This window comes from Numida meleagris, chromosome 18 (genome assembly GCF_002078875.1).
Source record: "Numida meleagris isolate 19003 breed g44 Domestic line chromosome 18, NumMel1.0, whole genome shotgun sequence".
Taxonomy (NCBI): Eukaryota; Metazoa; Chordata; class Aves; order Galliformes; family Numididae; genus Numida; species Numida meleagris.
This window is the reverse complement of record NC_034426.1, coordinates 8,843,783-8,865,603: the sequence shown is the minus strand read 5'-3', so window position 1 is coordinate 8,865,603 and position 21,821 is coordinate 8,843,783. Positions and strand designations below refer to the sequence as shown.

Here is a 21,821-nt window from a genome sequence, read left to right as displayed (position 1 = left end):
GGGCTGTGCTGTCCCTTTTCCATTGCGGCCACGCTCATCCCAGCCCATGGTCACCACTTTCCCGATGGGACAGCCACCGACGTGTGCCACCATCCTCGTACCAGGGAGCGGGATGCACGGATGGGGCATGAGCCAGGCTTGGCACCTGTGGGGGGCTATGGGAACCCATCTGGGGCTCCTTGCACTGCACGGATGTCCCCACAGCCCCTCCAGCATCCCTCCGGCACCACTGCTTTTGTTTTCCCAGAAAACAACCCCGCCTCCCGCGCTGGTTCCAGCTCGCTTCACCTCCTCTTCGTCTTAAAATTAATAAAAAGTCTGCGGACAGGGGGCTGCTCAATAACGCAGAATGGCATGTGCACAATGTGCGCCCCACGAGGGGGGACAGTGCTTTGGAAAGCAAAGGTGCCTCCCTGCCCCGCTCAGGTCTTGGGAATCGGGCACACTGGGGGTGGGGGGACCGTGCCAACAGGATGAGGACAACGAGGCTGTGCCAATGGGATGGGGATGGTAGTGCCATACCCATGGGATGGGGCCAGGCCCTGCCGTGCACGGCCATGCACAGGGAGCAGCTCTGAGCCGGGGCTCCTGTTGGGGAGCCATTCGCACAGGCTCAGCCTCATGACCCCATGTTTGGGGTTTGGGCTGCTGTTGTGGTGTTCTTTGTGCTGCGATTCCTCGGCAGATAGCATTGTTTGCTGTGACACGTAAGCCTGGTGACAATACGAGCGCTCTGGCACTGATTTCATTTGCACTGCTCCGAGCTCTCCTAGCTCGCCCCGGTTTCAATGTCTTTTTATAGCCCAGCAGAACTTGTTTTCCTGTACCAGTGAAGCATAACCCGAGTGTGGGCTGGGAGCTGCAGGGGACACGAGCAGGGTTTGGGATGGCTGCTCGGTCACGTTCGCACCCACCGTCCCGCCGAGGGACCCCACTCCTGGGGGTGCTCGGCCACAATACCCCCTCAGGCTCAGCCCATAATGGAGCCCCTGTGCCCTGAACAGGGGGGTCCCGGCCCTGGGATCGTGGCTGTGGGTGGGTGCGGGGCCATGTGTCCCTGTGAGCAGTGCATGGGGACCCACGCGGTGCCGGCCCCCCCGGAGCACTGCAGCTCAGCAAAGGACAGGGGGGCGAAGGCGGATTATGAAAGTGTTTCTTTGCTTTGCTTTTGAGAAAGGAGAACTTCAAAGGGGCCATTTATCACCAGACAAAGAGAGTGGCGAGTTATTTGCAAAGTGTACGGGAGAAGCATTAATTATCGGAGCGCAGGCCAGCGCTGCAGCCGGGTGTCTCCCTGCCCACCTCCCCGCGGGCTCGCGGTGTCCCCAGCCCGTGCCCTGTCACCTCTCCTTGTCACCTCTCCATCGCGGGAGGTGCGGTGCTGGAGGGTCCCTGGCCATGTGGCTCAGCACCGTGCTGCGGCCGCTCCCCTCAGTGGCACTGAGCGCTGGGGACCGTGAGCACGTGGCCGGGAACGGGGGACGCTGGGGGCCCTCCAGCAAAGCAGCCCCCCTAAAAGCTCTGCACATGGCCTCAGTGACCACCGGGGGGGAGGGGCTGGACGGTGGGCGCACGTGGTGCCCCAACCCGGTGGCTCTCGGCGGGTGGCACAGTGGTACATGTGGCATTTCCTGGTGGCTGCCACCCGCTCTGCACCCCGCCGGCTGTGCGGGCCGGCACACAGCGCGGCACAGCTCTGCCTTTCATGTCTGAGCCTCCCGAAACCACAGCTTCCCCTCGCCGCCGCGCGGGGATCAAACGCGGGTCATATTTAATAAAGGTGGGGATGGGAGAAGGCTCCATAACATTACGTCACCTCGGTGCGGGGGAGGCGGGGGCAGGGAGGGAATGCGAAAATCTCGGCGCGAGTGGGGGCAGAGGAGAAAACATCTCAGCACGGGGACTTAATGGCCCTGTGCCGGTGGGAACGCTGTTGCCCACTGCCCGCGGGGTCAGGGCGGTGTGTCTGCACGCGCTCAGCCGTTAAATGAAACTGTAAGAAAAAATGAGAGGCAGATACAAAATGCGTGAAGGCGTCCATGGCAGAATTCCCCCGGTGCCGTGTGAGTCACGTCGGGGAGGCCCGTGGGAGAAATCCCCGCCTGGCGGCACCGGGCACCAAGCTCAGGCCCGGGGGCACCGCTCCGTGCCCCAGCAATGAACGTGGGGACGGGGAGCGCAGCCGTGGTCCCTCTGCCCATCCCACTCTCACGGCGCTGGGAGCAAAGTCCCCAGTGCCAATACTGTGCCCGCGCCCGACCCCGCTGTACTTGGGGTTTGGGGCTCACAGCAGCGAGCAGGGCACGTTCAGCCCACAAAGGTGCAGAGCTGGCGCGGGGTGGGCACAGCACGGAGGGTCGTGGCTCCCCATTCCCAGCCCCGGTGCCCTCCATGTGGGAGCTCAGACAGATGCTCGGACAGCACCAGCGCCTTCCTGCTGAGAAACTTTGTGCTCCCACCCCACGGGGCGCCCGCTGCCCCCCAGCCGCAATGAGCGCGGCCTTCTGCTGAGGGGAGTTAATGAGCTGTGCCCGACAGCGGTGGGAACGGGCGGCAGTGGGGCTCCTGACAGCGCTCGGAGGAGCTGGGTGTGGAGGAAGGGGGAAGAGCAATAGGGTGAGAGAGATGGACCAGAAAACAATATCCACTTCATTAGCCAGGTGGCTCCGAATGTGTGGAAACAGGACAAGGTCCAGGTCACCCACTGTGACAGAACATTATTATCATGCGATGCCATGAAGCCGTGCAAAGACCAAGTCAAAGCTCACTGGCCCACTTGAAAGGGAGAGGGGAGCTGCCCCAGCCCGAGCTGTTCCCAGGCCGCGGTCCCACGCACGGCCCCACAGCACAGCCGAGCCATGGCCGGTGGCAGCGCGGGGTCTGCTGCGTCTGAGCCTGTGTCCCAGTGATGGGGGTTCAGGTGTCAGGGACCCAGCAGGCAGAGATGTGGGTGCGAGAGCGGGGCAGAGGGACAGCACTCGGCCAGGCTGCTGGGAGCGGGGCTGGGCCCTGGGCTGGGGCCCTGGGGGCTTTTCTGCCCTTTCTTCTGTACTTTGTGCTCATGTAAAACCAGAGCCATCACGAACCTGTCTGCCAGCTCCCTGCCAGGCATGCAGGGAGGTTTCCTGCTCCCTCAACACACTGCCCCACATTTTTCTGGTGGGTACGGTGGGGCAGAGAGTCCTGCCCCAAACGGGCTCCTTCAGGGCTCAGGGTCTGCTGGGCGCCAGAGGCTGCTGGGACTTTTTGGGACTCCCAGAGCCCTCGAGGTGGGCGGGCAGCGATGGCTCTAGGGATGCTATGACAGCCTGAAGCTGGGCTGGGAGCGGTGGGCATTGAGTACTCATCTCGGAAAGCACTGACACCCAGTGCCAGGGCACGGCTGGAGGGCACTGGGCTGCACAGCTTGCTGGGATGGGAGGTGATAGGCAAAGGGTTCGGACGTTGTGTCCCCGCTCCCCCGCCGCCCTAGGATGTTCTGGTGCCTGCCGCCTGCTTTGGTTTGGGTCAATTTGCTGATCTTTTGTGACTCAGTGCGTTCACAGCGGGAGGAGAAGCACTTTTCGTTCAGGTTCCCGATCCCTTCCGCTGCCCCCTCCCAGACCCGCTCTCTGCTCCCACCCCCGCGGCTATCAGGGATCGGTGGGCGCTCCGCGTCCCCGAGCACCGCGACCCGCAGATTTCCATTTGCCAAATTGCCCCGAGGCAGCGCCCGGTTCCGCGCCGCGCCGCTCCGAGCGACCCCCGACGGCACTCAGCGCTCCGCGCCGGGGCCGGGCCGCTCCCCCCGAGAGCCGCACCGCTCGGGGCCGGGCCGAGCCGAACCGAGCCCCGCTCCGCCGCTGCCCCGAGCGCTCCGCGCCGCTCCTCGGGGCCTCCCGGCGGCCGCGGGCAAAGTCCGTCCCAGCGCGGCCGATAAGGGCCGGGCGGGGGCCGGGCCGCGGCGGGCGGGGACGCGGGGTTCGCTCCCGGAGGAGAGGCCCTCCCGGAGCTGATTTGCATAAGGTATAATGCCTAATGGAGACGGTCATGGCTAGGTAGAGGCCGGCCCGCGCCCCGCGCAGCCTGCCAGCCGGGGCGGAGCGGCAGGTGCCGGAGGGAGGCGGGCCGGGCCGGGCCGAGCGCGGGGAGACCCGGGACCATGGTGTCCCAGCTGAGCGCCCTGCAGCGGGAGCTCCTGGGCGCCCTGCTCAGCTCCGGGGCCACCAAGGAAGGGCTGATCCGCGCCCTGGAGGACATGGTGCCCGCCGCCGGCTTCGGCGTCAAGCTGGAGAGCCTGCCGCTGTCCCCCGGCGGGCCGCCCGACGGCAAGCCCGGCTTCGTCCCGCTGGCCAACGGGCACGGCAAGGGCAAGCTGTCCGGCGACGAGGGCTCGGAGGACGGCGACGACTTCGACACGCCGCAGATCCTCCGCGAGCTGCAGGCGCTCAACACCGAGGAGGCCGTGGAGCAGCGGGCGGAGGTGGACAGGATGATCAGGTACCGGCGGAGCGCTCCGCTCCCGCGGCCCCGTGCGCCACTCCGGGATTCGCTCCCGGTGCGCCCGTCCCCGCGGGGCCCCGCCGCCGCTTCCTGTCCCGCTCCGGGAGCAGCGCGGTGCCGGGCGGTGCCGCCGCCCCGTCGGGTGTTCGCCGCCCGCCGCGGTGGAGGGGCCGGGGGTGCCCGGGGTTGCGGCCGCCCGGGGCTCGGCTCCGTCCTCCCTCCGCGCCGGGAGATAAAACATAAACTGCAGCACGTGGAGCTCGGAGTGTTATTAATTTATTTCTATAAATCATCAACAGAAAGATACACAAAGAGCCGCGATTAGGGCGAGCGTAGAGGCGGGTTATTCATTGCCGGAGTTGTAAACCAGGCGGGGAGGGGGAGCGAGGAAACCCCCAAAAGCGGCCGCTCGGGTCCCGTCCCGTCTCGTCCCATCGCGTCCCGGGGGATGCGGCTCCGCGCCCCGCTCCGGCCGAGCCCGTCCGGTCCGTGCTGTGCGGGGCCGGGCAGAGCCGGGCCAGACCGGGCCGGGCCGTCGGGGCGCGGCGGAGCAGCCCTGCGCCCGTCGGGGGCGATTCCCCCCAACCCGGGGCCGGCAGCGGAGCCCTGCTCCGAGCACCCAGAGGCGGTCCGTGAGTGGGACGTCCCCGCGTGTCCCCAGCACCGCTCGTGTCCATCTCTGCGGCCGGGCAGCCCGGCGCCTCCCGGGGACGGGGACATCGGTGGCAGCGCGGGGGCTCGGCTGGGACACGCGGGTGCGGGAGGGGTCACCGCTGCGGGCCGCCCCCCGCGCGCCGGGCGCTGCTGCTGTCCCACTGCCCCACTGTCTGCCGCCGTGCCCCCGGGGGTGCAGGAGGGCTCTGCCCGCGTCGCAGTTCTCCCGCAGGTGTTTCTGTGCAAAGTTTGCCTTCGGTGCAAACAAGAGCAGGCGCATGTCCCTGAGGAGCCTTCTGCAAAGAGCTGCTGTTTGCTCTAAGAGAGCCCTTTGTACTTGGAGAGAGGCGGCCGGGGCAGGAGCGTCGGGAACCGTTGATCTCAGCCCCTCCGCGCGGCTGAGCCCCCTGTGCTCCCACCCCACGACCCCACGGCTCTGCTCGGGGGCTTTCCCCACGGCCCCGGGGGGTGCGCGGCCCCGCGGCTCGGTCTGGGGCCGGCGGTGTGCCCTGTACCGGGCTGCCCCGTGGGCGGCTCCGTGGGGCCCAAAGGGCTCCGTGCTGGAGGAGCTCTGACCCCACCGCCCCGTGCGGGACCCACGCTGTGCCCCGCTGTGTGCGCAGGGAGATGCAGATTAGATAGATCCCCGATGGAGGGAGCCGGCTTTATAATCCATCTGTATAAATTCTTGGCATTTTTCTCGGAGGATGTGGAGCGTATTTACCTGTTTCCAAGGCTGACCCAGAGGGCGAGCGGGTGGGGGCCTGGGGGACAGGAATGGGCTCTGCCCGCCCTGGGCAGTGCTGCCTGTGCTCGGCCGTGCTAACGCGGCGCTCAGCTCGGTGCCAGCGGCTGCACGGGGCAGAGAAGGGGTGAAGGCTCTAAACTGGTTTCCAGTGCCACGCAGCGCACCTGGGTCATTGCTTCTTTATTTCTTCCTGCGTGTAAAATCCATCCGATGGAGGTCGGACCATTGAGGAGGTTTTCATTTCGGTGACGGAACCCAAAAAAAAGGGTTTGTGCTGAGCTGCTGAATGGAAATGTTTTCCTCTCTGGGCTTTTGGGTTCACCAAAAAGAAAAAAATGAAAGAAAAAAAGAAAAGAGGCGAACAAACACTCAAACGTTTCATTTTGGGTCAAGTCCAAACATTTTGTTTAACATGAAACAAAATGTTTGGGTTTGGTTTCAGGCTGTTTAACCCTTCTGAATACGGTCAAGTTATTTTGTAAAGAAAATCATTGCTCAGAAATTCAGAGCTGAATAATTGTTTTGAGGGCACAGGTCCGAAGCGCGTTGGAAATGCCAAAGTTAAAAATTCTTAAAATAATACAATGAAAGGAAACTTGGGGGCTTTTTTCTCATTCCCACATTTTTTTTCTGGCCCAAATGCTGCCAAATTCCATTTCAATTCCAAAATCACGTCTGCAACCCAAAGTCGCTCATTTTGCATTTTCATGGTGTGCTCCGGTGCGTTGGCTCGAGGCTTCGCTCTGGCAAAGCGATGCCCTTGTGTTAGCCAGGCTGCTGTCAGAACAAGCTCTGTTCCATCAACTCGTTAGGACCCAGTAATTAATGAGCAGGAGCAGGTGGGAGCAGAATGGGGCCCAGCTCCCGCAGCAATGCGCTCCTCCTGCCCCGGCTCCGGGTGCACGGCTCCATCCCCGCAGTGGGTACCCGTGGCCGTGGGTGCTCCTTTGGACCCAAGCAGCTCTGTTTCCTTGCTGCATTCAGGACAAAAAGTAAGAAATCTGTTTGTCGGGTTTTTCCCCCTTGACAGGATGAAGGATCCAAAATAACGAATGAATTGGGAAAGCGCTTGGACGGTTATTCCAAGCACAGCATTAGAATATCTCATTATTTGAGTGCATGACTGTGACCAGGTTCAGGTTCCACACCGATTTCTCAGCGTTGAAGCATTTCCTTTCACCCCACATCGGTGGGTGCTGTGGGATGAGCCGTGGGGCCGGGGCGCAGTGTGGGTGTGTTGGCTGCTCCATCCGCCGTTGCATTGTGCCTCTGTTGGGGAATGCGTGCCATGTTTTGGCTTTGACTGCAATTTCATTGGTTCCCCAAACTGGTGCCAGCCAACACAAGGACACCAAAGTAGCGTGGATTTAGGGGAGAGCCAATTTGCACCGGGACTGATTCCGATGGAGTTGAATTCGAGTGTTGAAAAATACCAAAGACCGACGCAAGATGACGGCGAGGGGTTCGGCTTGGGTTGGCGCACAGGGCAGGAATATTTCCCATCGAATTCTAATTAGGAACAGTGGGACTCCGTCGTTAATAGTGGGGTTCCATCATGGGAAAAAGCAACCACGGAGCAAAGTTAACCCTCATTTTCCTCCACCCCCAGCGAGGACCCGTGGCGGGCGGCGAAGATGATCAAGGGCTACATGCAGCAGCACAACATCCCGCAGCGCGAGGTGGTGGACGTCACCGGCCTCAACCAGTCGCACCTCTCGCAGCACCTCAACAAGGGCACCCCCATGAAGACACAGAAGCGGGCCGCCCTCTACACGTGGTACGTCCGCAAGCAGCGGGAGATCCTGCGGCGTAAGTACGGGGAGCGGGCCGGGGTGGGGGCACGGCCATGGGTGGGGGCAGAGCGCCAGGTCCCCCCCAGAGTGGTTTTGTGGGTCCAAGCGATTGAGGCTGTGGGAAGAATGGGTGGGAGCCCTTCTGGATGTGTGATCTGCCCCGAGCCCACCGAAATGGCTGAATCTCTGGGAAAGCGGTGAAGGATTGCGCACGATTGGATCCATCTCCCACCTCTGCGCCCTTTTCCTCTCTGCTTTTCGAACACGCTTGCTTTCTGCAACTAGCAAAAAAAAAAAAAAGAAAGAAAGAAAAGAGAGAGGAAAGGAAAGACCCATAGATCTGTAGCAAGGTCTCCTGCAGCCTGAATTATTTACAATGTGGATGGCTTTGACCGAGCACCCGGAGCGGTGCTGGTGCTGCATGTCTGGGGAGCTGCACTGTGTAAATCTCTATGGCCTGGCTCAGAGCAGTGCTTGCATGGGGCGGGTGCTGTGCTGAGCCCCCGTGGCCCCCAGCCCCAAAGGATGCAAAATCCAAAGGCAGAAAAGGGCTCAGCCCCGAGTGCCGCTGCTTTGAAGGTGCACCTGGAGACGTTAAAGCAAACAGAGCTGCTCCAGCCGTGCCCCGCGCCTTCCCCTGTTGTCACAAGGGGAAAAGCCATTATAAAAAGAGGGAGAATTCCCCTGCAAAATGGAGAATAATAAAAACTCCCATTAATCTCCCTTTATGGCCGTGGTGACAGGTGCCTGGCGGACACGGGAAGGTCACTCTGGTGTGGGGCCGGGCTCCTCTGGGAGCCCCTTTGGGCACAGGGTGGGCACGGGCAGGGGACTGCGCACCCGCTGAGCTCCTTTTTGGGGCTGTGACCCCGTCCTCACGTGCAAAATTCCTCCTGGAACAAGCGCACGCCGACAGAGCCCGGCCATGCATATGCATGCGCTGCGTGTGCCACCCAACAACCACCCGTGCCCACCTGCCCGCGGTGCCCACCGGGGCCGTGGGTGGGAGGGGGCCGGGGCGGGGGCCGGGGCGGGGGCTGCTGCTGCGCGTGACAGTGACTCTGAGCTCTGAGCGGCGGCTACAGGCCGGGTCACGTCTGCTCCTTTCTCTTTCAGAGTTCAACCAGACAGTCCAGGGGTGTGGAAATAGGACAGACAAAAGCAGTCAGGATCAGCTGCTGTTTCTCTTTCCAGAGTTCAATCAGCAGAACCAGGGGGCTGGCCAGCTCGACGATGCCTGCGCCGAAACCCCCAGCAAGAAGATGCGCCGCAACCGCTTCAAGTGGGGGCCGGCCTCCCAGCAAATCTTGTACCAAGCTTACGACCGCCAAAAGAACCCCAGCAAGGAGGAGCGGGAGGCGCTGGTGGAGGAGTGCAACAGGTAATGGCCGCCCCGTGCCATCCTGCAGAAGCTGCACGAGATGCTGGGCTCATGGCATGCAGCCCGGGGCACCGGGTTTTGGAACGGCTTTGCTGAGCCACCTGCTGGCTTTGGGCCTAGCTGAGCCCTTCTGGGCAGCACCCAGAGCGGAGCGAGCTCTGTGCTGCGGTTAGGGACGTGGCAGGGATGCAGCGAGGATACAGCAGGGATGTGATGGGGATGCAGCTGGGACGCGGAGGAGAAGAAGGGAGGATGCAGTGAAGGTGCATCAGAAATGCAGCATAGATGCAGCAGGAATGAAGCAGAGATGCACTGGAGATGTGGCGGAGATGCAGAAGGGATACAGCCATGAGACAGAGGGGATGCAGCAGCGATGCCGTGGTGTTATAGCAAGCTCAGAGGGAGGCGGGATGGCTTTTATGGCATGAGCGCAGTTGGAGAGAGCGGGCAGATGTTCAGGAAGGACTTGAACGCCCCAAACCCTGCGTCAGGAGCTCCCCAGCAGCATCTTTGCTCCAACGTGTCCCCTTGCATGCACAGGGCCGAGTGTCTGCAGCGAGGGGTGTCACCCTCCAAGGCGCATGGGCTCGGCTCCAACCTGGTGACGGAGGTGCGTGTCTACAACTGGTTCGCCAACCGGCGGAAGGAGGAGGCTTTCCGCCAGAAGTTGGCCATGGACGCCTACAGCTCGAGCCAGCCCCCGCACAGCATGAACCTGCTGCTGTCCCACGGCTCCCCGCACCACAACCAGCCCAGCGCCTCGCCGCCCAGCAAGATGCCAGGTGAGATGGGAACAGTGGCGCTGGGCAGTGGCAATATTGGCCGTGTTTCCAATGAGGAAAGGGATTGTGAGCTCAAGCAAGGGTGGTGCTGTTGAGCCATTGACACTGTTGATACTATTGACTATGTTGGCACCATTTATGCTGCAGAAAGGGGGCACTTGCGGCAGTGTATGGCTGTGGTGGTGATGGCTTCGAGGGAAAGATGGTCCATGCTGCCCATGCTGGCCAAGGGGCAGCAACAAGGCTCAGCCCTCGGTGCAATTTCTCCATTGGCTGTAGGATGGGACCCTGCTCAGCAATGGGGCACAGGGACACGCTGCTCCCCCCGCAGCCTCGATGGGTGCAGAGAGGTGCGAGCGCTGTCCCTGGAGTGCCAGCCACGTGGCGGGGGCTGGATTTCTGTCCCATCAAGGACAGATTGCTGGGCTGGGTGCATTTGTTGGTGCAGGCTGGGCTGGGCAGGGGCGGGGATATGGCTGCTCTGCCCAATGTGGGGAGTTAGGGCTGGAGGACGTGGTGCTGGGGAACAAAAGTTGGTGACACGAGTGGCTGCGGGCAGAGGGCTGCACTGAGCCCTGCGGTTGGGCTCTGCTCTGCCTGCAGTGTGCACTGCCGGGGGATTTGAGCAGGAGATAATGCTGAGAGCAGAGCCGGGACGGTAATCAGGGAGGGCCTGGCGGCATGGGGCAAGAGGCATTGTTGGGAGAACAATCCCCATTGTGCCACTACCTGCAATCTGCACTCCAAAGCCGCCAGCCCCAGCAAACAAGAGCGGGCACTTTGTGGCGGGTGGTGAGGGGTCAGCGTGGGGCCGCGGGCTGCAGGCAGTGTGCCCCAGCCATCCCGGTCCCCCCTTGGGGACGACATCCCAATACCGGGACAGGGAGACACAAAGCAACTGCTTCCCAGAAATGCCCCTACCTGGCTCATTGCAAGCCCCAGCCTCATTACGAAGGGGAATTAATAGAGAATGTCTAGGGAGTACCGTGGGGAGGGCTGGGAGATGGGGATGGAGCTGTCCTGGGCACCACAAACCCCGTGGTGGGGTGATGGGGTGGGAGGGCAGGGAGATTCTGATGGGCACAGGGCATACCACCCAATGGCATGGAGGCACTGGGGACACCGGGGGCACCGGGGACATCGGGGGCACTGGGGACACCGGGGCCGGCAGCCTGACTCACGGTGCAGCTCTCCTCGCGGGGCTGGCCCACAGTGACCAAAATGTGACCCTGCCCCAGGAATGCCCCGCACAATGGCGGGGACGGGGTGGACGTTTGCCCTCCTGTCACCGGCTGATTGCTTACAAGGTGCCCTACAAGCACATTGTCAGCAAAATCAGCTGTTTTCTGTGTTGGCCGCCGGGCTTTACAATACCGCACCAGCATGCAGCCCCGCGTTGTCATGGCGTTGTCCCCCCCGTGCATGCTTAATTGACAATTAAGCCGGGGCTTTGAACGAACCCTGCTGCCTTTGATGTGTCCCCGTCTTGCCAGCGCGCTTGCAGGCACCCCGCGAGAGCCTTTGTTTTCTTCTATTAGGGGACGGCAATTATTGGAACCGCGGGCATTTATCTCGGGGCTGCGGGGCCGTTAAGCCCCAACCTTTATTTTCCAGTTGGAGCATCGGCCAGCAGGAGCCGGCCACAGCTATAGGGCCGCTGACAGCCCATTGGCGGGGGCTTTGAGCAGGGCAGGAGTGATGGCCGTGGAGGGGTCAGGAGGGCTCAGCCGCGGGAATTCTGCGCTGGTGTGCATCGGCCTTGCCGAGGAGCAGGAGATGGGCACGGCGAGGGCTGTGCATGGGGCTCGGGGCTGGTTGAGGGGTGAGGGGCTGGGATGGAGCTCAGCCTGCACTGGGATCCATTGGACGCGGTGGTGTTTTGGGGCCCAAAGTCCCCAAAGTGCCACCAGCTCCTCTGAGAGATGCTGACCCCGTCCGTGCTGGGATTTGAACTGTCCTTGTACCGCGTGGGGCCCTCAATGCCTTTAACAGCTTAATGACGGCGCCGGGACGCTGCCCATGTCCTGCTGCCTGCACGCTCCCCCCAGGGAAGGAAATGATAGGGCTGAGCACGGCTCGGAGTGGGCATCGCCCCTTGGTCGGGATGGGGCCGGTGCCTGGCAAGAGGGCAAGCTGACGGCTGGGAGCAGCGGGAGAGCTGTAAAAGCGAGCGTCCCGGGCGGCCCCTCGGTGCAGGGTTTTTAACTGTTTGGAGGTAAATACTCCAAGCCTATCTATCTCGGAGGTGTCTCAGACTCTGGACTTTTCCCTTCCTATAGGGGATTATCAGAGATCTCGGTTCCCTGTTTGATTTGAAGGTCACTCGGGGCTTTATCTCGTTCCTCGGTGCCATGCCGCAGACATTGGCTTATGCCATTTTTATCTTCAAGAGCCCCGGGGACAATCAGTGCTGATGAGATTAGGGACGCGCCCCCCGCACCCCCCGCATACAAAGGGCCCCGCGACGCCCCAGCCCCACGGCTCCGACAGCGCTGCGAACACCGGGGTGACCTGTGTATATGCACATCTGTAGGAGTATACAGCATTTTACATTATTTATATGTATTCTAGATATCTCTACAGCCACGTATAAAAATATAAAAACTCAGCTCCACGCCCTGAGATTCTCCCTAAACTGAAAGGGCAATTTGGGTGACTTCACTCTTTTTTTTTTCCTTCAAAAAGAGCCTGCTAATGACACCCTGGTCCAGAGGTACATCGCTTTCTATCTGGATCCTGTAGGCTGTTCTCTGATAGCTCGGACTGTGCGTGTTCTGATTGCAGACCCGGTGCCAGCCGTTGTCAGATTTTACTGTTGCGCTCATTGTGCGGCTCTGTGGGCACAGTGCGCTGTTAGGAGCTTTTCCTGCTTTTATGGGGGGTAATTAGGACTTTATGACAGCAGCAGAATGGGAGGGTCCAGTCCCAATAAACAGCTTTATAATGGACATAAACTACGCACCTCGGTAACATAGCAAGATTAACACTTTAGGGACAGTTTGAGTGGCAGCCCCAAAATTGGCCGTGGGCAGGAGCATAGCTGGGTGCAAGTGCTGCAGCTGGCAGTGCCTTGGGATGCTCCATGGGATGCTCCATGGGATGCATTGCTCCTGGGATGGGCTCTGGGAAGCCCGGGGTGCTGGCTGCTGGGCTGGGACACGGGGTTAAGGCTACGGCAGCCGGACCCCGCAGCTTGTCTGGAGCTGTAGGGAAGCAGTAAAGCATTTCATGGGCTGTGCAGCTCGGGGACCAAACAATGGCCACGTCCCATAAACAGACTTTTATACTATGGCTGTAGCTCCAGTTGGAAACAAACTCTTTAAGGGCTCAGGCTTGGCGGGCAGACTCATTGCTAGGGCTGGATGGGGAGAGACCAGAGAGGAATAAATCTCGTGCTGGGGCTGCGTCACGCTGTGGAAGCACAAGAGAGCGGCGGCAGAACAATCGCGCCTGGCTCTGCGCGGCCGCCTGCCCTGCCGTGCCATAAAACTGAGCTCAGGCGGCCGCAGAGCCCCCGGGAGGGAACCACTGTGCCCAGGGTGGGCAGTGGGAGCTGGGCCATGGGGAGAGGCTGGTCCTGGGGGCACAGCTGGCACAGGCAAGAAAATGGGGCCAACAATGGCATTCTGTGCCTGGAGGCTACTCCAGCAGTGTGGCTGCAGCTCTCCATCTCCCGTGTCGGTGCTTTGATTGGGTGTGGGTGAGAGCTCAGTGGGGATGCAGTGTGCCGTAATCCATCCCAACAGCAAGGGCATGCTAATAATAATAAGCATCCTGCTCCAGGAATGGAAAAAAAAAAAAAAGGTGAATTGACTGTGGCTTCCCAAAGGCCCACAGGGCACGTGGGCAAACCATTTCCCTGCCCAGCAAATGGCTCTGGCCACAGCCCCATATGCCACAAACCTGAGCTTCACAGAGTGAAGATTGCCCCAGTAGTTAGCAGGCATTGGTGTCCGTCCCACCTGAAACACTACAGACTGTTATTCTTATGAGTAACGTCTCGTTCAGTCCCCTATTTTTCATAACCACTTCCAGTTTCATGGCCAATCCGATCACTGTTTCACGGGCTCAGGAGCTGTCATTTCATCTCCTGCCTGTGCTCCTCATCTATCTTTAAGACTACTGTGAGAAGAAAGGGCTTTTTTTTTTCAATCTCCGCTCCCACTGTTTGAATAGTGCTGCAGCGTCTCAGACCGGCAGCGGCTGAAGCACACTTTGCACGAGGACGGGACCGCGGGGAAGAATGTGGTGACAGTGCCCCGGTTGAGTAATGTTTACTCGGCCGTCCACTCGTACCGGCAAATATCCACCTGCCAGAGGACATTCTTGTATTATCAGGGATAAAGGGGTTTGCTGGGAAATGATCAGGAACCAGACAGCGCGGGGAGATTCCTATCTGCAGGACATGTTTGACCAGCTGATGTTTGGAAAATTTGGAGGCGATTAGAGTGACTTTTTGTGCTTTTGGTGGAGGCAGCAGGTAGCCTGCTGTACCTTATTCAGTCATTTTGGAGCAAAGCTCCCAGACCCGAGATATGGTTTATTTCTTCTTCCTGGACTCAGTTTTTATGGCGGCTCTCAGAGCATCCTCGCAGAGCTGGAGCTTGGGCAGCACTGGCACCTCCTGGCCAAGGCTCAGTGCAGGCTCAGGGCTCCAGTGGGACTCTTGGTGCCTGGAGAAAGGAGCCGCGAAGAACCAGGACCCCAGCTCGGGTCATTCTGGGGAGGATCCCAGCACATGGATGATGCTCGCATGGGTTGTGTTCCCAGGAGGGATCTTGGGCCGCCGCTTCGATCCCTGGGAGTTCAGTGACCCCGGTGCTGGCTGCCCGTAACAAATGGCTTCTCGCCGGGGCAGCCCTGTAAAAGGCGCTTTTGTTTCCAGTGGGTTTCCCTCGGTTAATTATTTGTGATCTGTAGATGCCTTTCCATGACACATGGCTGATCATATGGTTATCAGCACGGGGCTATTTAGCCAAATTAAATATATTTGTATTGAAGACCCATGCTCAAGCCAGATTTCTCTCCTGGGTGGTGGTGGGCTGTGGTGTGGTTGGGCTTGGCCATCGTGCCTGCCATCAGCGGGTCCTCCTGCTGTGTTAATCACACACTTGTCAAGAGCGAGTCAAGAGCGTGCCCGCAGGCCGTGTCAATGCCCAGCGTGGTTTTCATAGAAACATGGAATCACAGAATCGTTAAGGTTGGAAAAGACCTCTAAGATCATCCAGTCCAACCACCAACCCATCCCGCCATGCCCACTGACCACGCCGTGTTCTGCAGGGGTCCGGTACAGCCAGGGGGCGAGCAGCGAGGCGGCATCCTCCGGGGCCATCAGCCACCACGGCAGCGGTGCCATGGTCACCACCAGCCAGGCGGTCCTGCAGCAGGTCTCCCCAGCCGGCTTGGACCCGGGCCACGGTTTGCTCTCTCCCGACGGTAAAATGGTGAGTACACCTGGCCTATTGTGGCGGCGGCGCTGATAAGATAAGAGGGCCCAGCGGGCAAAGCAAACACGCTTTCCCCGGGTTTCACACGCGGCCCGTGCTGAACAATGGGGCATTGTGGGGGTGCGGGCGCGCGCCCGTCCCCACCGCCCACCTCAAAGGCGGCCCCACAGCCCCGGCGTGTTCCCCAAGTGCGGCCCATAAACCTGACAGAGCCCGCTCCGCTTTTATTGATTGCATGCCTTGTGAATTGAATGCGCGCTGGGTGGATCACTGTTTGCTTTCCCCCGCCGATGACATGGGCATTGATAAAGCTCTCATTCATTGCTTTTCCTTAAGCCCTCCTGAGTTCTGAGCTTTGCTGGGAAGCACTTTGCTCCCAGCTGTGCCCCCGGTGTGCTGTGGCTGTGATGGGCTATGCTGCCTCTGGTGCCCAAAGTGCTCCTGGCTGAGCGTGGTGCAGAAATGTGCAGGAAGGAGTGGCATGAGAAGGACAGGACAGGATGGCATGGGATGGGATAGGGTGAGATGGGATGGGGTGGGATGGGGTGGGATGGAAGCGAGCATGGCACTCCTCGAAGCAGCTGGCACGGCGTCGCCGCGTGGCTGGTCTGGCCACTCAGCAGCTCTTCCGGGAGGAGGTTTTCCTGCTGAAAGTGAAAGTTGCACATGGCTCTTGGCCCGGGTTTTCACTTCCATTTTCTTAGGACTATCCCTCGGGGCCATCAGCTGCATGTCCCCACAAGCCTGGCAGCTACACCAGGGCAAGCTGCATGCTCCTTCCTACAGCCTGAGTGCTTTTGCCCCCTATTTCCCTGCTTTGCCTTCCCTTCTGCCTGCCTCTCACTCATGGGGTCTCCTTGCAGCCCTCTGGGCTCAGGCATTGCTCCAGGAAAGCTGAGTATCCTCAGCCGTGCAGAGGAAGCATCACAGAGCAACCCCAAACCCCCTGGCATTCTCCCTCGCTGCACACCCTGCACGCACCCATTTCTCCCTCTGGGTGTGTTAAGCCTGTAACCCTGAGCCTTGAAGTCATAAAATGAGTCACGAAGGAAGGCAGCAGCAGGCACAGACGGTGTGGGGTGGGGGACGGGAGGACAAAGCACTGCCACGAGCTCAGCGGCACAGCAATCTTGGTGCACCCTTTGCAGTCCTTTCATGGGGCACAGGAGCCCCCAGGAAGGGGATTTTTTGGTGTGTGGCAGGAGGCTGCTCAGAGGTGCAGAGGGTTAAAGCAGCATGCTAAAGGCACCTGCAGGCTGCAGCAGCCCTGCTGAGCTCTCCGCTGCACACCGCTGTCTGGGGCTGCTCTGCTCCTCCGGCAGCACGCAGCTCTGCCAGCTTATCTCTGATCTTTAAGCAAGGCTAGCTAGTGCTTGCAAGTTATTTAATGAAAATATGCTGTAGGCTGTGGTTTCTAGTGGGTAAACATGTGCCTTTAATGCCCCACATGAAACCAAAAGCTGCCAAGGAAATTGCTGCATCTGAAGGCAATTGGTTTTTTGGGGGGAGGAGCACTATAGAGATGGTGTTATAATCCGTGGTGCTGCTGTGTTGTTCCTGTAGTCCCAGATTGTTCAGTGCTTGGTGGGGTCTTTTCCAGTCCTGCCATCTCTGGTTGACCCCGTTTGGGTGTGGCACTTTTGCCCAATTCTCCCTGAAACGTGCCATGCCACAGGGGAGAGCATGTGCTCACCATGAGCCGGCCGCACCACACTGCACCGCAGCGTGGCCTGGCCTTGAAGAAACTTTCAAAGTGGAAAGTACTGGATAAGGAAACATGAGTCACTCCTGTGCTCTGGAATTTATTGATGCCTTTGTTTCGATTGCAATGAGGCTATCTCAGGCTCACATGGGCAAAATAAACAAGGACTGAGTGTCCAAAAGTGTCACACAGAGCCCAAAGGATGGCTCTGAAATCTGCGTTGAGGTTGTTCTGTGCAGGAGGGGTGAGGTGAGTGTGCAGCAGTTCAATAACGCAGCAATAACCAGGCGCTGCCATAGTCCTGTTTATCCCAGGACCATCCCAGCACACCTCCAGTGCCTCTGCGTGTGTCTGATGGCTGCACACCAGGAGCTGCCTTTGGCCACGTGCACCTGCCCCTACCCGCACTGCCATCCGCGTGGTGCAGCTGCAGCCCCTCAGCTGGAATTTGTTTCATAAAAGTGATGACTAAGATCACTCGGAGGTCTTTTTTTTTATTTACTTTGCCTTCTTTTTTAAGCTTCCCAAGTTTGTATTTCCCACTTTCCCCTACATCTGTGACAGGTGGAAGTTAATAAGTGTGAGAGTCCTCAGTTGTCCCCAGCAGCAGGAATGTGGACCTGGGGAGAAAATGGCAACTGCGTGGGACAAGTCCTGTCCCCGGCGCTGTGCTCTGCTGGAGCGCTGGCAGCTGCTTCCAGGAAGGCTTCACACTGCTGGAGCTTTGCTATTTATTAACACAATGCTCAGAGCTTCCAGCCAGTGTCTGCAGCCCTGGGGTGCTCCACTGGAAGGTGCCAATGTGGTTGCAGCTTGTCACTTCCTGGGGGGCTTTTTCTGATCCTCTGTTGCTGGTTTTGGTGCTGGTGTGGCTGGGAGCCAGGATTGTATGCCTGATGGCACCTGTCTGCTTTGCTCCCTGCAGATCTCTGTGTCAGGTGGTGGGCTGCCGCCAGTGAGCACCCTGACCAACATCCACAGCCTGTCCCACCACAACCCGCAGCAGTCCCAGAACCTCATCATGACGCCGCTCTCAGGAGTCATGGCCATTGCACAGAGTAAGTGTGAAATGGGGGCACATCTGGACCCCAGCCTCCTGACCCTCAACCTGCAGACCCCAACCTCTGGACCCCAATCTGCAGATCCCAACCCCAGTGCTGACACCTGCCATGCTCTCTCCCTTCTCCCAGGTCTGAACACCTCACAGGCGCAGAGCGTCCCTGTCATCAACAGTGTGGCTGGCAGCTTGGCGGCCCTGCAGCCGGTGCAGTTCTCTCAGCAGCTGCACAGCCCGCACCAGCAGCCACTCATGCAGCAGTCGCCCAGCCACATGGCCCAGCAGCCCTTCATGGCCACCGTCACCCAGCTGCAGAACTCGCACAGTAAGGGGCCGAGGGGAGCTCTCGGGAAATTAACTCCTGTGGGAAATTGGCTTCTGCTCTACTGCTGTGCTACCCATGGTGCTCCCTACCTGGCTTTGTGCAAAGATTATTTTTCCTTCTGGGTTCTTATTGCCACAGGTTGCTTATTGCTCCTGCATTGGCCACCACTGGGCTAGTGGTCAGAGAAAGCAAAAGCTTTTCTGCAGTGCCAGAGGCACATGGTGGTTTCCTTCCATTTCTTTTATTGTATTCCTGTCTGCACAGTATCCACCCCCACACCTATGTGTGTAGCGCAGTGTCTGCCTGCCTTGCTCCTGCACAAAGGCTGTGGGTGACATTGTTTTTTCTCTCCACAGTGTATGCACACAAGCAGGAGCCCCCCCAGTATTCCCACACCTCCCGCTTCCCCTCAGCGATGGTGGTGACAGACACCAGCAGCATCAGCACGCTCACCAACATGTCTTCCAGCAAGCAGGTAACGGCTGGGCGCTGGCAGCAGTATTGGAGTGCGCTGGTGTAATTTGGGTGTTTGCTCCATGGGTCCTGCTGGGGACAAGCCCTCCAGCACTGGAAACTCAGCCCCAAAAACCCAGCCCCAGCCCCTCCATGGGCTCTGAAAAACCTGCTCGTGGATGGCAGCCATCCTGGGGACCTGGGCAATGGGTGGCCGCACTGGATGCTGAGAGCTGGGTTTTGGCCAAGCACTGTGCAGCGAGTAGCTCTGGTCCCTTCATGGCTAGTGAGCGGTGCTGGGGTGGCTCTGCAGGTGGCATGGCAGCCCCAGCTCCAACCTTTATCTGCCCCGTGCTGGTGTAAGACATATCCCAGCTTGAATGAGGTGCACAAGGCCTTACTCAGACAATAGCCCCTTTCTAAATGCCAGCTCTGGGGACTGTGGGAAATATGCGGCCCTTATTGATTGCTAGATAAATATGAGAGAGCCTTGAACTTGCATCCAGATAAACTCTCTTACCAACCTTAGACAGCAGAAGGGAAAAAAAATGTCTGCAATGACCACAGAGTAAATACAGCGTGGGATTGCTGTGGGACTTCCGCACGGATGCCTGGCACTGTTTGTTGCTGGGGGGCAAGGAAGGGGCTGGGGCTGGGGTGGGGATGGTGGAGGCCCTGGGGCTGAACCATGGGGGAAGGCAAAGCACCTCATCTCGGCCCGACTCGGCTCGCTTTGGGCTGCCTCTTCTCTGTGCCTGATGGTGCAGGAGCGTTCAGGCGCGGCTGCGCTCCTTGGGAGCGCCATTTCCTCTGCGCGGCTTTATCGGCCCATCTGCTGTGCGCTCAGCCCGAACTGCCCCTGATTAATTGTGCTCTCCTGCCACGGGCTGGCTTTGATGCTGGCTTGCCAAAACGAGCCCGGCACACACAGGAAATGTCCCTCGTGTGGGAATAGCAGCCGGCCATCCCTGCCACGGGGCTGTGGCCTGCAGGCCCCACGCTCGGCCTACCCTGACATGGTGCTGCCTGGAGTGGGCAGCACTCCCTTTCCTCCCCCCATCATGCTTTAATTAAAGCAGAGAGGGGGGAGATGTGGCTGTTGGTTGGGGCTGGAAGGGGCATGCAGCTCCCCGTTCCTCTGACAATGCTCGAGGCCGAGCCACCATGTTTATTACGTTAGCAAACACCTGATAGCTGCCGCCTGTCCCTAATGACATGTCACGGGAGGCTCCTGGCGTCTCCTTATCTCCGCGTTACGATGTTTGCTGTGCACTCCAGCCCACAAGGTCACCCCCAGCTGCCAGCCCCCACCCCAGCAGTGACTGGGGTACCCCAAGGGGGCCAGAAGACAGAGCTGTGATGGCACTGATGGAGCCACAGGGGCCAGCCCGTCCATCTCAGAGGTGCCAGCAGCACTGGGGACAGCCACTGCTCCCACATAAGTGCTGCCTGACCAGCACAAACTCCTTGGAACAGCCCCTGCAATAAGCCCTATTTTATTAAAAAAAAAAAGTATTATTTTTCATAGGGTTGCAATATCTGGCTCAGAAAGTGCTTGCCCTCTGGGGGTGCGGAGGACTTAGGGCTTGGGGTGCAGGAGGAGATGACCTGGGGAGCCCCAGCCTGCTGCTCACCGTGCTGCTCTCTCCCTCCCTAGTGTCCCCTGCAAGCCTGGTGATGCTCCACACCTCGCTGCCTTTGCACATAGCAACAGGAACTTATTTTCCACAACATCCCGCTGGTGACCCACGCGCCGAGCCAGAGCGAAGCTCAGCGCCGCAGCGAGGAGCTCATTACCCCGACACGCAGCCGGAGCCTCGCGACCCCGCGCCGGGGACCAGCCCGAGCCCCAGCCCGAACCACGGGACCGTGCCTCTCCTCCCCTCTGCGCAGTATTTCTGAGACGTGTCCTGTGGATTGTATTTTTCCTAAGTATTTGCCTCCCAAGAGGCCATTGGCTCTCCCGAGGAAATAGGAACAAGCTGTACTGGGACGTGGCAGAAGATGGATCGTATTTAAGTTATACTCCTCCACCTGACGACGGACCGAGAGGGACCCGGGTCTGTTACTTGGCGTTTGGAAGGAGGAATCTCGTGCTGTTGAACTGAGCCAGTTAAACTGTAAATATAGGTACAGTCTGCTCCACCCTCACCCATCCCCACTCCTATACATAGAGATTTATATAAAAGAAGTAAATTTTGTCCAATTGATGTAAACTATTGTAATTAAGTGCAATTCCCCCATCTGTATATATTGTTCCTGCATTTCTTCTCTCCCCCCAGTCTTATTTTTTATTTTTTGGTAAAGGTCAGAGCTGAGCACGGTTTTGGTTTTGTATTTTCTTTCTTCCCTCAATGGAGTTAATTCATGAAGAAAGCCCTGTGCCTACACAGGGACACCAGCACCACTCCATGCCCTGTGGAGGGACATCCACCGAGCTAAGCCCCGGCAGCTGACCCCAGGACTGGGTGACATGGGGAGCTCAGGGGACTCTCCTGTGTTTGGGAACATAGAGTAGCGCTGCCATGGGGTGGGCCACTCCGTAGCCAGTGCATGTCCCAGCCTGGCACCCGCTGGGGACACTGCGCTGTGCACTGCCAGAGCCTTGCCTTGCTGCATCTACCTGAGTCTGACTTCCCAAAGCTGTGAAAGGCATGGGACATGAGCTCCCCCATGCCCACATCCCTTTGGAAATGGATCTAATGCTCCTCGGTTGTTCAAATTTTTCTTAAACTTTGTCATATGTGCCAAATGCTGAGAGTGCTTTAAAGAGGCGAAGAGCAGTGGAGGTGCCTGTGGACAGTCAACCACTGCTCAGAAGAACACTGGATGCTTTTTCTGGGGCAAGAGAGGCTCTTTTATTGTGTATTTGTACAATAAACCTTGTCAGGACTGATAGGAGCAACCCTATGGGGAATAAGTCATCATGAATCAGAGACTGATATTCAAATTACATTTAATTTAATGTATACCATAATTAAAAACCATTTTTTCAGA

At 59.1% G+C, this 21,821-nt stretch overlaps 1 protein-coding gene across 2 annotated transcripts; it reads left to right on the top strand.

Moving 5' to 3' along the window:
- Window positions 4,021-21,821, top strand: HNF1B (HNF1 homeobox B). 2 transcript variants are annotated; one of them, XM_021416196.1, is made up of 9 exons: window positions 4,021-4,479; window positions 7,494-7,693; window positions 8,794-9,058; window positions 9,599-9,840; window positions 15,121-15,284; window positions 17,915-18,047; window positions 18,180-18,371; window positions 18,728-18,846; window positions 20,482-21,821. In XM_021416196.1, the coding sequence occupies exons 1-9, from the start codon at window positions 4,142-4,144 to the stop codon at window positions 20,500-20,502; spliced, it is 1,674 nt and encodes a 557-aa protein (XP_021271871.1). In that variant the 5' UTR covers window positions 4,021-4,141; the 3' UTR covers window positions 20,503-21,821. The 2 variants fall into 2 exon arrangements, with proteins under 2 accessions (XP_021271871.1, XP_021271872.1); XM_021416197.1 differs by having other exon boundaries at window positions 4,022-4,479; window positions 8,872-9,058.